Source organism: Ambystoma mexicanum, chromosome 5p, assembly GCF_040938575.1.
Source record: "Ambystoma mexicanum isolate Mex_15411 chromosome 5p, UKY_AmexF1_1, whole genome shotgun sequence".
Classification (NCBI taxonomy): Eukaryota; Metazoa; Chordata; class Amphibia; order Caudata; family Ambystomatidae; genus Ambystoma; species Ambystoma mexicanum.
In genome coordinates, this window is record NC_090930.1 from 724,229,816 (window position 1) to 724,249,308 (window position 19,493).

At 48.8% G+C, this 19,493-nt stretch overlaps 1 protein-coding gene across 5 annotated transcripts in view; it reads right to left on the bottom strand.

The window, feature by feature from the left end:
• Positions 1–19,493, bottom strand: part of AIFM1 (apoptosis inducing factor mitochondria associated 1) — a 909,880-nt gene that overhangs the window by 712,884 nt on the left and 177,503 nt on the right. For 3 of the 5 annotated variants that reach the window (XM_069613094.1, XM_069613092.1, XM_069613096.1), the window contains one exon: positions 18,175–18,201. In XM_069613094.1, the coding sequence (XP_069469195.1) occupies positions 18,175–18,201 (27 nt within the window). The remainder of the gene's footprint in view (positions 1–18,174; positions 18,202–19,493) is intronic. The other 2 variants (XM_069613095.1, XM_069613093.1) reach the window with 1 other exon arrangement.

Below are 19,493 nucleotides of genomic sequence, written 5' to 3' on the forward strand. Positions count from 1 at the left end.
ACTCACTCAGGGAGAAATCGGAGTGGGCAAGCCCTCTATTCAGGCATTGCGGTGGAGGGCTGCAGAGGAAGTACAGAGCAGAGGTGGAGAACGGGTGGCTGCAGCCTCCTGGTTGGAGAGAGGCCCTGGATCGGACCTTGTGCTAGTGTCTGAGGACCACGATAGGGCTCTGGAGAACCTGCCTAGAGTCTGCCAGAGGGGAAGCCTACATCTACCGGCTGCAGAGGTGATGGATCGGCATAGAGACTGCCCCAGAACCCACTGCACAAACCACATGGGGGAGGACTGATCCTTCGCCAGCCGAGCACCATAACGGCTGGGGACCTGAGTGAGGGTTCCCGTGCCCCGGCAGGGCCCGTCCAACATCTGGGATTGTCTGTGGCTGAACTGGCTGCGGGCTCGCCTGGAGGTGGTGCCGGGCTGAGAAGGGACGCACCCGGAGATCTGCCCGTGGTCGCGTGGATGACCTGCATAAGAAACATCTCGGGGCAAAGGTGTGGAGGAGGGGACACCGGGGTGTGCTGGGGCAGACCCGAGGGATGAATGGCGCCCCGCCGCCCCGTCTGGCCTATGCATCGGGCGGGGGTACATTCTGCGTGCGGGGGCCGCACAAGGTCCTGGCCCAACGCCTGTGGGAGGAGGCGCCGTGGAGCCCTGAAGCACGGCGAGCATGGTGATCTTCCGATGTGGTGGGAACGTCTCTGGGGATTGCACCATAAGGTACAACCAACGGCCCCCTCCCCACCCCAGCGCAGACTGCTATCTGACAGGGCCAGGGGCGCACACAACACTGCCTTCTCCAACCACACCACAGGGTAAAAAGGAGGACGCACCTGGCACATGCTTCCTCGCTGAGGGGCAGGGGGACCAAGGAATGAAACAGCAGTGAGCTCCTGCTCTGACCGCCACTGTGGGGTATAGAGCGGTGCCACTCAATACACAGACAAGGGCAGCAACGAAATCCCAGACAACAGGGGCACACTAGCAGATCAGCATCTGGACGTGCAACACCTTTTTGCCGTGTGCCCCCATTACCCGGCGTGTGGGGGAGAGGAAACTTGCTCAGATTGCCCAATGACTGTGCGTGTTCACCCAGAACGGACCATAGCTCCGTGCTATCCCAAGGCAATTACACTGAAGCAGGTCCAGGTGTCTAGGCAGAGGCATCTAAGCCCTTCTTGGTGGGATATTGCATAGCACACTTCAGCGGGGCAGAGAACGTTGGTGGAACTATAGCGAAGGTCTGCAAGCTGGCTTGTACCCCAACCTGGGAGCGCTAATGGGACTGCACGAAACCACACCAAACCAGCTGAACCCTACACCACTTGCAGGCCCGGAGGCGGCAGATTCCTTAACTCTCTCCATTGTCACGGAGCGGCAGATATCATCCGTTGCCTGCGGCACATTCATCACTGAAGTGAGGAGTTTGAGGAGTCTGGCGGCAAAGTGGGGTGTGGAGACCTGCCTGTCCACCCACAATTAGCACCGGTCCATTCGTGGGGCACGGCTGAATATGTCCAAGGCCAGGAAGGGCGGTAAACATCAGGGTAAACTGACTTCGAGACAACACCTGAGCCAAAAGGGAACCAGGACAATGGAGTACCCACAGGAAGACCAAACTTTGGTGTCCCCCCTAGGATCCAACGCCAGCCATCCAAGACATCAAAGCAATGTTGTCGCAAATGCAGTCTGGCATACAGTCCCTGGACGAAAAGCTGGACACCTTGACCTGCAAGTTGGACCATATGCAGGTGAGGCTGGACAAACAGTGAGATTCTGGATGAAGCGGAAGCCAGAGTCTCACGAGTAGAGGATGAGACAGCCTCATCTCCAGGGATATGTATTAGGTAAAGCATGCTCTGAAGGAACTCGCAGCGAAGCAGGAAGATCTGGAATCACGCTGCAGAAGAAATAATGTCAGGATTGTTGGGCTGTCGGAGTCTTTGGACTGGAGGAATATGGAAGGAATGGTGAAGGAGCTGATTCGGGAGCCACTGGAGCCCGAGGAGTTTTCACCACTGTGTATAGTGGAGAGGGACACAGGATACCAAGTGGCAGGAAACCAGTCCATGGAGCACCGCCTCGCACGCCGATAGCTTGCCTGTTGAATTATAGGGATACAGCCCTCCCCAGGGCACTGGAAATGGGCACTGTCTGCTACAAGGGGGACATGATACAGCTTTTCCCCCAACTTCTCGGATAAGGTCCAAGCAACCAGGAGAACTTTCATTGCCATCAAGAAGAGATTACGGGATAGAGGCATGAAATATGCCATGATGTTCCCAGCCAAGCTCAGGGTCGAGCACGTGGGCAAGCCCATCTTCTTTCAGACCCCGGAAGACGCTAGCTTGTTTTTGGATATGCTGCCAGGGCTCCACGCCCACGTCAGAACAATACTTGAAATGTGGCTCGTATGAACGGAGCAGTTAACAGCTGCGCAATAAGGTTCGGGATTTAAATTGGTGTTACAGGTTCAGGAACCGCACATCTATTGAGTGCATGGTGGGTCGGTCCAAGCCTACACTATAGCAGAAGCTTGATAATAGTTAATGATTGGGGGCGTTGAAGGGCTGAAAGGTTGGTGTATTCAGCGTGGGGCGGGGGGGACAGCAGAGGTTGGGGGTGGGCGGTGTGATGATACCACTGACGTGTTGGCATTGTCGGTAGTCGAAGGAGGGGGGGGGGGACCTACGGGTACATGCAATGTTGCATCCAGGCATGATGTGGAATCTTCTAAGTGCGTGCTAAAACATGGGAGACCAGGTATATCCGGGGTATCCCTCCTCTGCTGGGAGGGAGTGATGCAAGCAGACCGGTTATGGCGACAGTAAAATTTCTAACTTGGAATGTAAAGGGCCTTAACAGCTCCTCTAAGTGCCGTAAAGTTAAAGGGTACATGAGACGCCATCAGGTGGGGATAGCTTTCGTACAAGAGGCACACCTCACATCGGAGTTGGCAGGGGATGGGATGCCACAGATACTACTCCTCGTATGCAAGATGGGTGTGCATTCTAATACACAATTCTGTGGGATTTAAACATACTAGGACTACAAAAGATAAAGAGGGCAGGGCACTGGTTGTACAAGTTGAAATCCAAGAGAAGCTATACACATTAATCAGTTACTACGGCCCCAACCAAGACACATTGGAATCATTGGATTGGATCGAGCAACAACTGGGGATTAAATCTGAAGGCAAGATAGTATGGGCAGGGGATTTTAATGAGGTCTTGGAACCCTCTCGGGATAGGAAGGGGAGGAACCTGCGCCCACAAACCAAGGAGTCTGTTAGGTTACAGGGAATGCTCCAAGTATGGGGGCTGGAGGATGTGTGGAGAGTAAGCAACCCAGAAGCACGTCAATATATACATCACTCTGATCCCCTCAACTCCGCCTCCAGACTGGACTTTTTCTTAATATCCGAGACCTTGCTGGGTTAAACTTCAGATGTGGGCATACTTGCCCGCACATTGTCGTATCATGCCCCAGTATTCTTAAGAATAGCCCTGCTTGGGAGGGGAGGGACGCGACCACCTTGGAGGTTCAAGAGCAAGGGCCTGTCAGATAAAATCTGTCGAGAGGTGCTGACTGCAGCTATTGACTCATATTTAGAGATGAATTAGGGGTCGGTGGACTCGGTGGCAGCCCTATGGGAGGGGTTTAAATGTGTGATTCGTGGGGAATGTATCGCAAAGTAGTCTGGCATATTAAGGCAGACAAGAAGAGAGTTGGGCGAGAAAGAGGCGTTCATTCGGGCCTTACAGTAAGCTCATCCCACCCCCACGACTGCCCAGCAGGCGGTACTGATGCAAACACTCCAAGAGTTTCACGCCCTAGGCCAGAGGGAAATTAAGTTTTATGGGATAAGAATGCGCCCAGACAATACGGGCAGGGCCAGGCCCCGGGGAGATCCTTAGCCAGGACTACTAGGATGGGGGTCTGGAGGGCAGGATAGCAGCTTTAACCGATGAAAGCGGGGTAGACCAATACAAGGATCTCAAAATTGTCCAGGAGTTCCAGAAACGTTAAACGTATTAGTACTCTGCTCAGACCCATGCCCCTCAGGCGGTCATAGACTCGTACATAGACCAAATAGGGATGTACTGGTGTAGTGAGGGGCAGAGGGAATGGTTGAATCGGCCACTGTCTTTAGAGGAGGTTAAGGCAGCGATTAAGGATTTACCATCTGCGAAATCCCCTGGGCCATACGGCTTCACTGCTGAATTTTATAAAATACTATATCGACAAACTGTCCCCTCACCTGTTACAGGTCTACCAACAAGCTATTGGGAAGGGAAGCCTGCCACACTCCCCCAGAGAGGTGGTGGTTCTGTTGGAATCAGGGAAGCCGGGTAAAGATTGCTCATCCTACCGTCCGATCGCACTGATCACCCTTGACAATAAGATACTAGCCAAAATACTTGCAGCACGATTCTCGCCACTGATGCAGACTGTGATCAAGGCTAACCAGGCAGGATTTATTCCGGGACACTCTACTTCGTATGGGCGGAGGAGAATATTTGGCCTAATGGCAGCCCTCCCGCAGGATGACCCAGTGATAGCAGTACTGCTCGACGCCACCAAGGCGTTTGACTGTCAAGTGGCCATATCTGTTCACAGTTCTGCGCCGCCTAGGCATGGGTGAGTTCTTCATTTCACTGATGGCCCTTTTGTATCCGGACCCGGTGGCTAAAATACGAGTGAATGGGCAAGAGACAGAGGATCCCGCTCAGGCACGGAACACACCAGGGCTGCCTATTATCCCCCTTGATATTTGCCCTGGCAATTGAACCGCGGATGGAACGAATCAGGGAGCTACATGTACACAGGGGTATCAGACTGTACAACCATAGAGTTGTGATATCATATGCTGATAACATGGTAGTGTTTCTTGGAGACCGAATAGTTAACCTGGACCCTGTAATGCACGAGGTCCAGTGTTATGGCTCTGTCGGGCTTGAATGTTAATACTAGCAAATCTATTATATTTCCTCTAACAGGAGTGGTCACTCAATTCCGGGATAAATGGGGATTCCAGTGGGACCTACTCCAAACGCGGTACCTGGGAATCACCACATCAAGGAACAGAGGTGGTGTATCGCAGTAATTATGTGGCGGCCCTGGAGGTCGCCAGAGGTGCCATGCTACTCTGGAACTCGCTCCCACTCAACCTTTATGGTAGAGTATCAGTGGTGAAAATGACGATCTTACCCAAATTTCTGTATACATTTCTAAACGCACCAGTACCGTTGCATGTGAAATTCTTCCGTGAATTAAGGGCGGCTGTCACACAATTTATCTGAGCAGGCAAGAGGGCAAGAATATCTTGGGATAAGATCACAGCTCCGATAAATGAGGGGGCCTAGCATTACCTGAATTCGAGGCGTATTATAATGTGGCTCAGGCTGGGTTTCTTATGTACTGGTTTGGGACACATCAGGACCGGAGACACGTGGAACTAGAGTGCCTTGGCTGCTCCTGCGCTTTTGAGATCCGTAATCCTTACCGCCCCAGAACGCGTACACAAACCCAGGCACATGGTCGAGTTGACGTGCAAAGCCTGGACCGCAATAGAACGGAAAAACAAAGGGGAGGTACTCTACTCACCCGCACTTCCGGTCACTCATCCGACATACCCGACACGTGAGGCTGGGTTCATATCACTGATGGAGGCTGGGGGTCAGTAAGCTAGGCCAATTATTCCCGAAAGGGGAGTTCATGACACTCGAAATGATAAAAGAGGGGCGGCAATCGACACTTGACATCTTCCTATATTTTAGGGTGAGACTGACTTTGCAGACCCTGCTCCCGTCGTTCGCCTAAACAGCTCCAGACCGCACATATATTGGACAGCATAATACAGGGTTCTTTGGGTAGCCGGGTCACATCTGCATTGTACATGAAGGCCCTGACCTATAGACCATCGGTCACGGCTCATGCAGGGAGGCCAGGGAACGGGCGCTGGGGAAGGAAATACCGGTTGAAATGTGGCAGGATTGCTGTGAGATGGCCAGGAAGAGGGCCATCTGTGCCAGGTTTTAACTGATACATTTCAAATACCTGCATCAGTTTTATTATACACCTGCCAGGATAAAAGATTCATTTCCGCACACTGATGGGAGATGCTGAGGTGCAATCAGGAGACTAGTTGGCCTTTTGCTGCTACTGGCTAAGCAAAGAGTGGCGATGGTGTAGGGTGGGAGACAATGGTCCAGAGATATTCTGTACTGCAACATGGAAACCAGGTGGGGCAACATGCAGGGTAGCAAATGGGGAGACAGAAGAATGTGGGACGCATACACTCTGTACTTATTGAAGGAGTCCGGTAAAGAGAATTAAGGGAATCTTTCACCGCAAGACTCTTCCTGAAAACACTGGCGGAACCAACAGAATTTACGTAGTATCCGCACAACTGTAATAGAGGAGAAACATCCCCTTGGACAAGGAATACCCCCCAATACACACACCTGGTGAATGGACTCTGGACCACTGAACACCTGTCAGAGACTGGCCTGCTCCTCGCCTGGAAATGTCAGGTCCCCATGCACTGGCCCCGTTGGGTCAATCTCTGCCTTAAACTTGAATCTGTCATTCCGACAGCACTTGCACGCACCTACTTGATACAGACTGGGAGGATGCACTGAATTGAATGTACCGTGTGGAGGGAGGGGGGGGGGTTACGGGAGGGATATTGTTATGATGTTCTTATGTTGTTGAAGAAATGCTAATAAAAAGATGTTTTAAAAAACGTGTCATGTCAACTTTTTTCCATATCCAATATATAAATATGATGGTCATTCCTAAATGGTTTAGGATTTCAGTTTTTACAACATCCTCAACGTGGGTCTGCCCTGCCATGTGGACAGTATGAAAGGCTGTTACGCCACCTTTAACGTTACTCACTGGTCAAGCACACACTTTGAAGACTGCACCCTGTGTGCAAAGCTGAAACTGTCTCTGGGATGTTCTCCCTCTAGTGTCTGAAGAAACAGTGCTCCCCACTACTGCTTATTCTTTGGTTCTAGAAATAGCACACATTTGGGCTCAGTGCATGGTACAGGACAGCTGGGTCACCAGACCTGTAACTTGCCAATGCCAGAGTCTTCACAAGTATCGCCTGGAAGCGGTCGTACGCGCTTTAGAGCCTGTGTGGCAAGCACTTACTCCATGACCCAGGTGTTAAAGAGGAGAGGGTAACCTGGGAGATCCTGCTCACACCACTCCTGAATCTCAGAGAGGGAGATTACCCTCAGCCCACATAGGCATATCACATGGGTCGCTAAGGGGGCAGTTGCTGGTTCCCCAATTTGGGATCCGTGACTAATTTATCATATACTAAATGGTATGAAGATAGTCATGCCTCCGGCAACTAGGTACATCATTCTATGTAGCATGAACAAAGCTTGGGCTGTTCTGGGTGACAAATGAGTATTTGACACACATGGCCCTCTCTTGCAAGCAGACCATGTGCTCAAAGCAAGACTATTGTCGCATTATGTCAGATGTCTATGACCTCGAACTGGCAAGAATTGTATCAGGGTGGGCTGGGCGCAGTCTCCCCACAATTCAAGGTTCCCAAGTAATTATCTGATGTTCAAGCCTTCATTCCCACAACACAGAAAGCTGCCCTGTTCAGTGTCTCAATGCATATGAAGCAAGCACATAACAGACAGTTCCTCATTGTAGCGAGTAAATCACCCGACAGTTTTCTATTCCACTGAATATTTACTCTCCAACTGTGTGCTGCCCACAGCGGAGTGTGCCGGGAGTAGCAGTGCGGCTGAGAGTCTGACTGAAAACGCTGACAAACGAAGAAGTGGGGCAAGCTGAAGCGCGGACTGGTGAGCCCTGAGAGGGCGGCAGCAGCGCCCTGCTGTTCCAGAGGCGGGTGCAGCGACTGACTGCTGTGAGCGGTGGGCCCCTGCCTGGAGGGGACAACCGGCCTCCCCCCACCCCTCCCCAGGTGCTGCAAGGAGACTGGGGAGAGCTGTGGCAGCCAGCCAAAATGGAGCTTGTTGCAGCGATCAGGCAGGTGAACAGACCTGGTAAGTGCCCTTTCTCTGCGCCTGCTGAATACAGGGTGGGGGAGTGGGGGTGGGTGGGGATGTGCGTGGCCTGCAAGGATGCCGGGCGAGGTATGGCTTGCTGTGCTTTTTTTCTTCTGTGACAGCGGGGCCCCCCGGTGAAGAGGGGATGTCTTGGCCCCATGTTGACCCTGCACCTCCCTGGAGCCCAGAAGAATCAATTGGCAGCCTCTACCGGTCCTGTCCGGGCTGAGAAGGGCCAGTGGTGAGCCCTGAGAGTATCAAGACAGCAAGCTGGGTGTGCCAGTCTATCCCCTTGGCCAGGTGAGATAGTGCTGTGACTCGGTGGATCAAGGCGAGACTGGCTTGCAAGCCCCCCCTCAGTCTTACACTGAGGGTGGTGCTACACTGGTCGGGCCCGGTCTTGTTGGTAGACAGTCTGGGGGCACTGGTCCCAAAGTGGGCTGGTCTCCTGGCCCCACTAGCGATTGGTACTGTGGAAAGTTGCTGAGTGGAGGCCAAGCGCTTGGGGTGCGAGGTCTACCAACATTTGAGAAGCCGAGTGGGCCCAGCATGGGTAACCAGGAAACACAGGCGAAGATGGATCAATATGCCAAATCAGATCAGTCTGTGCCACCGGCAGCTGCATCTCCGGGTCCCTCACAGCCTGATGTGGAAGCCTTGAAACTAACCCTCCGGGCGTCGAAAGATAGCGCAAACAATTTGGGGACTTAGATAGACAGCCTCGCATGCAGGGTGGACATCTGCAGTTCAGATGGACAAGCTCTGCAGACGTATGACAGAGGCAGAACAAAGTATCGAAATTGGAGAAGATAAGGTGGCGGAGCTGCAGAGAACTTGCCCTGCTTCAGCAGACTAAAGTTGCAATGACCTTGAGGAAAGGTCATGCAGGAATAACTTGTGCATACTGGGACCCACGGAGTCCACCCATATTGATAATATGGAGAAATTCGTACAGAAGCCAATATGACATCCTAGTCATCCCCCGCCCCACACCCCACCCTCCCATATCCCTCCGTCTCCTGCATGTTCCTTGTGGACAGAGCGCATAGGTCCCTGGAAGCTAAACCATCTCCTGAGTGGGCTATCATCGCCAGGATTTTTAACTGCAGGGAAAGGGATGTGATCCTGAAGACGGCAAGAGAGAAAGGCAAATTGCGATTTGGCTCGCCAATAATACATGTGTTCCTGGAATTTAGCCCACCTTTTCAAGCCGTCAAAAATATCCTGCGGAAAAAGGAGGTCTGCTATGCCATGCCGTTTCCCATGAAATTATGGGTGGTGCATAATGGGAAAACATGCTTAACATCTCCAGAGCCAGAGAAGCCATTTTCTTCAGAACTGCCGGATCCAGGGGGGATCCTCACATGGCTCAAACCGCTAACACTATCAAATAGAAGTAGTTCCATCCTATGTATTCGATTTCCTGATAACTAAGCTGAGTGTTAATGTGAGCCAGTTCTTGAGTGGCACTTAGATCCCCTTGCGAGGAGTTGTTGCAGAGAAGAGCATATTATGTGTGGCTCGTCAGTCACTGAGTCAATGTGACTGCCAACAGCTCCCCTTTCTTGCAGTAACTGCTTACTAGGGTGGTTTGTAGTGTTTTACTAGGAGTTTGGGGTTTTGGGGGGGCCAGTGTAGCCGGTATGTTCGAGTTGCTGACTTGAGCAGGTGTGGGAGGGAGGGGGAAGGCAGGATGAGCACAGTATTAATGTCATGTTTGGTTTACAGATTTAACAGCTGTCTTGTGGGGGCACAGAGCACCCGCTTAGATTCCCCTCAGTGTTTCCTCTGGGAAGGCAGGACTGGTACCATAGCACTGGCACGTTTGTGGGATGGGAGAGGGGGAGGGGGAGCAATTCACGATAATGACCTCAAACATCCATCGATTGACAAATGGGAAGAAATTCCGATTGTTCATGAGCCAGGCGAAGCGGCATCAGATAAATGTGCTGTGCCCACAAGAAACCCATTTAGCTAAAGGTGGAACACTTCCTGGGGCCTCAAGTGGGGTGTGCCATAGAGCTAGCTCCTCATTCTTCTCATGCCAGAGAGGTCGCAACAACCCTTCACAGATCCCTGAACTTTCGCTTGCATGACCAGGTTGCCGATAAGGAGGGGTTATTTCTAATCCTGGTGGGGGAATGTATGGGTACATAGCTTCCAATTGTTAATATCTATGCCCCAAATGATGATTTCCCAGATTTTTATCATTGTGTGCGTCCCATATTCACAAACTCCCTTCCTATGAAATTGTGTGGACGGGCGACAAACATTGCTCTGGCCCTTTCAATGGTCTACTCTGCCTCCACTCAGCAGGTCCTCCCAGAGGGCTCCGGTAGTGTGAGGGCATGTAGCGGAGTATGACTGCCTTGTGGATGCCTGGCAGCATTTTCATCCCCACAGCGAGGGAGTATTGATTCTATTCAGGGGTGCATGACAGCGCATCCAGAATCGATTACATTATGATGACCTCGCTAAATTGGCAAAGACCGCCAAATTATTGAAATCGGACACTATTGGACCACTGTCTGCTTGTGGTGGCGCTATCCGGACTGTATCAGGAGACGCCTACTTCGGTGGCGTTTCTGGGCTTGCTCCATTTAAGACGCAATGTTCAGTGACAAAAATCACACAAGACATACAGGTCATTTCAGACACATGTTTCAGTCCCTGACCCCAAAGTGATATGGGAAACGTTTAAGGTCTATAAATGAGGTTGTTGTTGTATATCTAGGGAAGGCCGGTATTGAAATTATTATGTAGTTCCATAGGCACACTGGAAGGGGAGATTAACGAATTAATATGGATGCTAGGTAGGGATCCAAATGTGGAAAGGGCCCTTCAAGAAAAAAGAAGGAAACATGCAGATCTGGCATGTGGAGAGAAGAAATATCTGGGAGATCCGATTGCCGTGACCACGTGTGGAGAGGGAGACGGGCCTAGTCGAACCCTGGCATGGGCGAGAATAAAAATGGGGCTGGGGTTCTCTTCTGGAGATTATAGACTCTAGGGGAGAACTAGTAAGGGACTCTAGCCAGATTAATACAATGTTTCACGATTATTACGACTGGTTATACACTCCTCTCAGTTACAAGTAATGCAGGACGAGATTAGTCAATTCCTGGATCGTGTGGCTCTGGGATGGCTTGATCCAGCACATTCGGATTTGTTGAATGTACCACCGTCTGAGGAGGAGATCTGCTGAGTGATTATGTTTCTCCCGAATGGGAAGGCTCCCAGAGGGGGGGGGCATTACTGCAAAGTTGTACAAAGTATGCACAGTACCTGCCTCCCCCCCATTTACGCATTATGTATGAACACTCCATCGCTACGCTACAGGAGTGCGGCCAGAATCTACGAGAACGGCATTGGTGACATTATTGCTGAAACCGGATAAGGATCCCCGTCAACGCTCCTCATACAGGTTATCCTTGATAAATGCGGATAACAAGATCATAGCGAAATTATTCACCAATGGACTTCTCCCACATATGCCAGCTTTAATCCTCCAGGACCAGGCTGGGTTTATCCCCAAGAGATCTACTCCAAATAATCTGCGATGTACATTTACTCTGATGCATTATGTAGATTACGGGGTCCCCATCGTGGTAGATGAAGAGAAGGCCTTCGAGTCTGTCGAATGGCCATTCCTATTCGAGGTCCTTCGGCGCTCCGTGCCGAGTCCGACATATCTTCAATGGATTAGGCTTGTGTGTACTGCACTCCGGGCCAACATGTTAATTTATCAGACAATGTTTGCCTGCATCAACCCTACTAGGGGCACAAGACAAGGATGTCCCCCATCTCCTACACTGTTCGCCTTTGTGATCAAACCCTTGGCCTGTAGCATAAGGGAGTATCATGCCCATAGAGGGGTCAAAATATATTTGCATGTCTAGACTATATCGTTATATGCAGAGGACATGCTTCTGTACGTTAAGAGCCCCAAAAATAATCTGCAGCCACTGGTGCAAGAGATGAAGTTATGGAGAATGCGCAGTGCTAAAAATAAATTAGTCAAAAATCAGAGATGCTGCCCTTCATGCTTGCGGTGTGCGCAGGGGAGGGTTTTAGGTGGTGCCCCAAGGGCATTCAGTATTTAGGTGTGAGGGTGTCTACTTCCCGGTCCTTTCTATATGTAGCCAACTATGTGGCAACACTGGAGCATTTTGAACGCAGTGTGGAAGCGTGGCTCCTCCTTCCGCGATCGCAGGCTGCAAAGATCTCCTTGGCTGAAATAGTCATATTCCCTAAGCTGCTATATGTTTTTAACAATGTACCAGTGGTTCACCCATCTAGATTTTGGACGCGCGTTAAAAGCCTTCTGGTGAGGCTGGCGTGGGCAGGATGGCAAACCAGGGACTCCTTTGACACACTGACTGCTCCGTTTGAAGAAGGGGGTTTGGAATACCCCGATTAGGTTGCTTATTATCTAGCGGCACAAATGCAGTACTCTGTTTGGCGGTGGCATCCATCACCCGAGTTCCGACATGTTAGACTGGAAAGGGCGAAGACGTGGCCCGACTACCTGAAAGGGATGCTATGGGGAACAAAGAAAACAGTGGTTAGAGGGAAGGTGCAGCCAGTGGATATCACATGCTGGGCCTGGGAATGGGAAGTACCTCGGGAGGGAGATGAAGGGAGGTACACTTCTGTATTTTCAGTATGTGCTATGCATGGGGTCGAAATAAAACATGAGAAAGTCTTCAAGACTCATTTTGAAGGCCTGGAAATTCACTCCTAAGGGGATATGGTTCAGAACGGTAGATTCCCTGGGATGCATTGAAGGAAAAGGGTGTCTGGAATGCAGTGAGAATGTTGCTTTACTTCCGGTTCAGGGAGATGCTTGGTGGCCTGTTGCAGAGCTTTCCGGAAGCACCTGCAAACTCTCCCCTGGTTCAATTAACCCACCTGGACTCACTAAGAAGGGGTCTCCATTATACAAACTGGCGCAGCTGACGCAGGGGGGGTGGGGGGGGTCACACCATCTTTGAAGCAAAATGGGAGTCATAGGGTTGGGCATTCGACAGAGGCAGATCTGTATGCTATGCCAAGGATTTTCCTTAACGACATACATAGTTTGATATACTTAAAGTTTCTACACCAGGTGTACTACACCCCGGCCCAACTGAAAAAGGTATTACTCAGATAGGTCAGCGAGATGCACTAAATGTCGGGTGGACCCAGTCTACTTTATGCACAGTTTGGGAATGCGGGCATATATGACCCTTCAGGGAACAAATCCATAGGATTATGGGTAAAATGCTTCCCAACTGTCTCCCCCCACAGCTCCCCTAAAGCCTGCTTCTTGGCTTGGTTTTATACTCCCAAGGGCTGACAGGAAACTGTTGGGCATGGCTTCTGCAATGCTGTGGTCTTTTAAATCAAGGGCCTGGGGAAAGCCGAGGGCCCCTAATGTGCATGAATGGCTGTCATGTTTAACCTCTTGCAAAAAGCACAAAACTTTGTATGCCTCTATGCTACCTAGCTGGAGCAGGCCATTGGATTATTGGGCTCCCCTGCACGCCTACATGTGCAAGGACCTTGCAAACTCAGGAACTGAAGGGGAGAAGCTGGACGTCTCTGGATGATGCATCTGGCCATGGTGGGCCTCTGGAACAGCTGGGGTAGAGGGAGAGACATGTTATGGGACTTGGTAGGGAGGACTGGATTTGTATTCATTTAGATTTATATAGCGCTTTAATCCAAAGCGCTTTACATGAGGAACAATCAATTACAACAAGCAATACATGACATTGAATCAAACCAGAAAACAGTACAAGGAACAATTTACATTATTAGTGAGGTTAAGCGCGTATGGAGGGGGGTGAAACAGAGAGGAGGATTCAGTGGTGAGAGAGGAAGCTGAAAGAAGCTACGGGGTGAATGGAAGATGTAGGATTTTAGAGAAGTGCGAAATGAGGGGTAGGAGGTAATAGAGCAAACAGGGAGGTGAAGGTGATTCCAATGGAAAGGAGCGATAAGTTCGAAGGAGCGGAAGCGGGAAAGGGTACAGGGTGGAGGAGGAGAAGAGAGAAGGAAGAGATCCACAGAACTGAGAGTAAGGGTGTAGAAAGTGAGAAGGGAGGATAGATAGGGAGGGGCAAGACAATATAGGGCTTTGAAGACTAGACAGAAGTTAAATTTAAGTTGGGAGTGAAAAGGGAGCCAACCTAGTGAGTCAAGGGAAGAGGAGATGGAGTCGTGAGGTGAGAGAAGGCAGAGGGAGCGGATAGCGGAGTGGTAGATGGATTTGAGAGGGGAGAGGTGAGAGGAGGCGAGTCCAAAGAAGACAGTGGAATAGTAGAAGAATCTGGAGAACATGAGGGAGGAGATTAGGAGCTTAGTAGCGTGAAAAGTTAGGAGAGGACACATTTTACGGATGTTGTAGAGGTGGAAGCGGCAAGATCTAGCAGTGAGAGAAATGTGGTGGGAAAGAGGTGGGGCGGAAGAGTTGGAAGTAGCATTTTCTTGTTCTCTTTTTTTGTTCTGGATAGGACTCACCTGGCTACAGCGTGGTGGTTTCTGGGAGGTTAGTTAATCATATGCTGGACACTACAATTATGTTATCCTGTGCTTTCCTAACGGCTGTGCTGTGCTTTTCTTGGGGGTTGAAGGGGGGTGGGGGGGCGGACAGGGGTTCAGAATGTGGTTGGTTTTGCTTTTTCTGCATGTTCTTATGGATTTAAAACAAAGAAGGTTTTAAAAAAGTACAGAAAAGATTTGATTCTATTAAAGGTTAAAGTGGTAAGCACTATTCCATCCACCTAGAGTAAACAAGGAGTAAAATGTGTGTCTTTGCGACTTACTGCGTTCAATGTGTTTTCACATCATGGCTAGCATAAAAAATATTGTGACATTGTATAGTGCATTTCCCCATCAAAGTTGCATTGTTGATTTAGGTTGCTTACCCTCCTCCCCGTAATTAGAGGTAGTTGCAGTTTCCTTTCAAAGGCAAAGAGGATACGTGGAGGGCAATGGGACATGGGGCTGTGTCAATGCTCTGTCAAAAGCATGAAGTCACAAGTTCCAGATTAGTTTTTCACATTTATGTCCAATTGTGGACAGTGAGTCAACAGGTGATTGATAACTATGTACCATACAAGGCAGAGGCCAAGAAATGTTCTAGATTCAGAGAGGACCAGATCACCATCTGTTTGCCTAGAAAGAAACAGAGCACGACAGACAAAACTCACAGAAGATGCCCAACAAGGCAGAAACACATCTCCGGGTTGCTGGTCGTTCTCTTGTTTGGCGAATTGCCTGGCTTTTTGGTGTTAGACTGCGCCGCTTGTGGGTGGGACGAGAATAATGTGCAAATATATATTTCACCCCTGAAAAGGCACTGTTAGGGAGAATTATCATAAATGTGATAATTCCCTTTACCTTAGAGACCTCCCACCAGCAACTTTGCTGGATTTTGAGGATTTGATTTTTTTTTTTACCTGGAGAGCGCACAACCCTTTTTTCCCCACTTTCTCATGTATTTTGAGGTGTGTTTTACTCTTGTGTTCTTGGATTATGGAGTTTTAGATAACTCCATAGGCATTATCTTTTCATGTGCGTCACACAGCACCCTCAGTGCAGTGACACAGAGAAGCCTTTTAGGCTGTCAAAAAGGTTTAAATACCTTCTCCGGGATAAACTACTCTTTCCCAGAGAAAGTAAAGTTAAATTGATTATACTTGCCTTTTTAAATTCCTAGACCCAGCACATACCATCTTCCAATAGAGTGCTGCAGGGGTTACCTAGTATCCCCTGTGTCTAGAAACTCATGTAGCAGTCAAATGCTACCCTTTCCTATCGAAACGGCGGGTGGCAGTGGTTTTACAACGAACTACAGTGGTTTTACAACCAACTACCATGATTTTTCATGACCGCGAAAACAGGTAGCAAAAAATTGCCGGAGTCATGTTTTTCAAGATGGCGTCTGAGTCCCCTCTGTAAAAAAAAAAACAGGGCCCGGTTGTCTTTTTTCGCCATTTATTTTTGGAAATGTCTTTCTAGAGTTTGTCTCTGCGCGCTAAACCAAGTCTGGTCCCTTTGTTCCTACGCCTTTGGCGGGCTTCAGGACTGAAGATCGGCTCTGGCGCTAGAGTTTCTGAGTTGGGCAGGAAGAGTGAGGGAGGTGCCCGAAACTCCCTGTGCTTAGTCTCCAAGAAGACCCAAATGCACTGGTGCGATTGGCTGGCTGACTGTCCGGCAAGGACAGCCACCCTACTGGGTGAGTGGCAGCTAGGCTGGAATGAATGGGAGGAAACTGGATAAAAGGCAAGTCTCTCGGCTTGGAAGGCAGTGTCTACCACTGAAATGAAAGAATCGAAGACGAGCTGGAAGAGGACGGCCGCTGCAACTCCTGGACCGTTGGTTTGCCCGTTGAAGCCCTGCTGCAGGTCAGAATCAGCAAGTTCGACAGAGAAGCCCTTCAAGGACGACTTCTCCCTTTGAGTTGGTGGGACCAATCAACTCGTAAGACACCTGGACACCATTCTCCGAGCTGGTTGCATTTTCCTCAAAGTGCTGCAGGAAACCTAATAACCAGGAAGGACAACATCAGTTTGTGTGCTTGACAACAGCTACCGGAATCGAAGATTTGCCAGATTTGTGATCAGTCCTTGTGCAGTGCAGGAGTCAGACGTCCTCCCTCTTGTCCCCACGACTGAGGCTCAGGAACAGCGAGACCTGCAGGAACTGCCAGGAACAGAAATCTTCAGCTGCATCTTTTTCTTAAACATAAGTTACTGTGAAAAACCGACAGAGAACTTACCTCTCACTGCAAAAGTGCATGAAACTTAGACAACTTGCAGGCCTAGTCAGCCTGTGCCCCAACATATGAGCCTTGCTTCCATGAACTACTTCTGAGAACCGTGGCAAAGACTTTTCCGTTTAACTACCAGAACCGTTTTTACCTATACAAGACTCTAGCTCATTGAATGCAATAGGTAGGCCAAAGTCAATCAACTCCTCTGGTGAACCCAAACTATTTTCACTGTTTAAGAGTAACTAATATTCATTTTATTAACGTATGCCTTTTTGCACCTACTTCAAATGCTCTGAATGCCATTTTGCTCCTACTTCAAAGTAATTTAAATGTCACAGAACCGGACAGTGTGAAGTACTGTAGTATATTTTTGTGTGATATTGATTGCCTCCTTTTAATGAATGTTTTCTAACTGACTGTAATAAATTAATAAGTGTTTTACCAAGATATCTTGAGTAGAAGTGTCTAGCTGAATACTTGTGATTGTAGACCTCTGTGTAACATCGAGATAAGCCTGGCTGCTCAGCTCGCTACCAAAAACTGTGTGGTACAGACTTATACCAAAGGTTGGTTTTGCTTACACCTGTAGTCATAGTTGTGTGCAGTGGTCCCAGAGGGTACTGCATGCAAACTTTGCATAACAGGCACACATTGCTAAAGCCAGATTGTAGACCCTCGAGTGTGCACCTTTGCATGCAACAGGTTATTTAAGCTGCGTTCATCGGTAGAGGTAGTCTCACATTATTGGGCAAGAACACTTTGGTGCTATGGGCACCTGTGGGGATTCTAGGATTAGTGGCCCAGGTCTGGAGTGTCATACTCACTAGAATGTTTTTTCCAGCAATTTGGAAGGATATTTCAGGGTATAAAGGGGGCCTGTGGTATACTTCCCTACACCCCTGCCAGGAGTCGCATCACAGAGCTAGTGGGTCCCCCTCTACAGCAGAGGATCACAGTCCCTCCCACAGGCAACCCACCCGTAACCACATAATCTCTTCAAAACACTCATTACCCACAACAACATTTCTCATAATTCAACAATTTTGTTTTTGTGCACTTCGGTTTTGCCCCATTAAAGAAACAAGAAAGGCAGACCATCTTTTTGCAGATCAGTGGCCATTTAGTTTACAGTTTCCTTTAGGCCTACACTATATGCAACTACTAATTTTTTAAAAAAAAAAAAAACACAAAAAAAATCAAGCTGAGCAAAAACGGTCTTTTTACAAATGAGATGAAAGGATTCTAAACAGAAGACACGTAGACACAAGCTAGCAAGTGTGCTGCGGTTACATATGCAGAAAAAAAATGTAATGTAAAGTAACAGTATGTTTCCCACATTCAGTGCCAAAAATAAATCAAGCTTACCTTCATGCACCACGGTTTCCTTTTCGACTGAAAAAAAGTACAAACACATCCTCGTTAACCGAATTATAGACACGCACCACCACAGATTCTTTAGTAGCACACAAAACGATAGAAGATGGTAGTTTTACAAATAGATGGAAAGCATAACTTTTGTGGCTGCTAAATACGGCCAGTGGGGAGATTAAAAAGAAAAAGTTCAGAGGAGACACAAACATCTAACAGAAGTGCATTGAAGGGGATAGTGAGGAAGGGAATCAGACAGTCACTTCCACCTTTAAAGGTAACTTAAAGCATACAATCAATTTAATGACAAAGGTACCTTACAAAACCATAATGTGTTACCAACCGTGGCAGAGAAAACAAAGCACTGTTCCAGTACAAGGTGGTCCTCAGTAATTCTGCTGCAGTGGCAGATTCCTCACTTCTGAAGCTCAATGGATGGAGTGTCATTTACCCAGCCTGGTAAAAATATCAGTCACATCAAATCCAATTTAGCTTAATAGGTTGAACCATCAGTGATTATTAAATAGTGACCATTGGTCTTAAAGGTGACGCTTTGATGGCTGAATATGGACCTAATGGCTGCAAGCATGTTTTACTGTTGATGCTTTTCAAGTTATGTAGCATACTGTTAAAGTAAGATTTTCTTATTTGTGCTAAATCTTCCTGACCTGTGTCAACCCGAGAACTCTTTTGCTTGTACTTGGCGATTATTTTCCCATGTCCCTATGTGAAGGGGAATCCGTTTCCCCTCTCACTTAGTCTTTTAATCTTTTTAAGGGTAACCTGTTTATGTCTCTCCATAGTGTTTGGTTGGAGTTAGTTTCCTATAACCTTTGGGATTAGGCTGGGTTGCCCATTTGGTCTTCCCTGTTCATTTATCTTTAATGTACTTGGATGAACTACTGTTCCCAAGGGGTAAAGAGGGATTTTCATCCCCCTTTAGATTTTATATAGTGAGCCAGCACACCCCACCGTATGCCGAGTACTGGGGAGCTACAATGCATCGCCTTGCTTACTTGCCTGTAGCATTTTTGTTACAATGGCAAGTTTACTTGAATGGCTGGTGGCAGTGGTTTTACATTTAGTGACTTTTTAGTCTTCTTACTCGCAAGGCCAAATCAGGGACTAAGGAAATCTTTGCTATCTTCAGAGAGCTGGAGACCCCCAGAGCCCCACCCCTGCCCCCAACTCTCCACAAGGATGAAAAGTTGTGGAATAAAATTCAATCCCCATGCTTGACAAACTGGACACCCTGCATAGCAAAATCCTTGCTCATCAACGGGCACGTAGCCACCAAATCTCCAACTTACACAGTA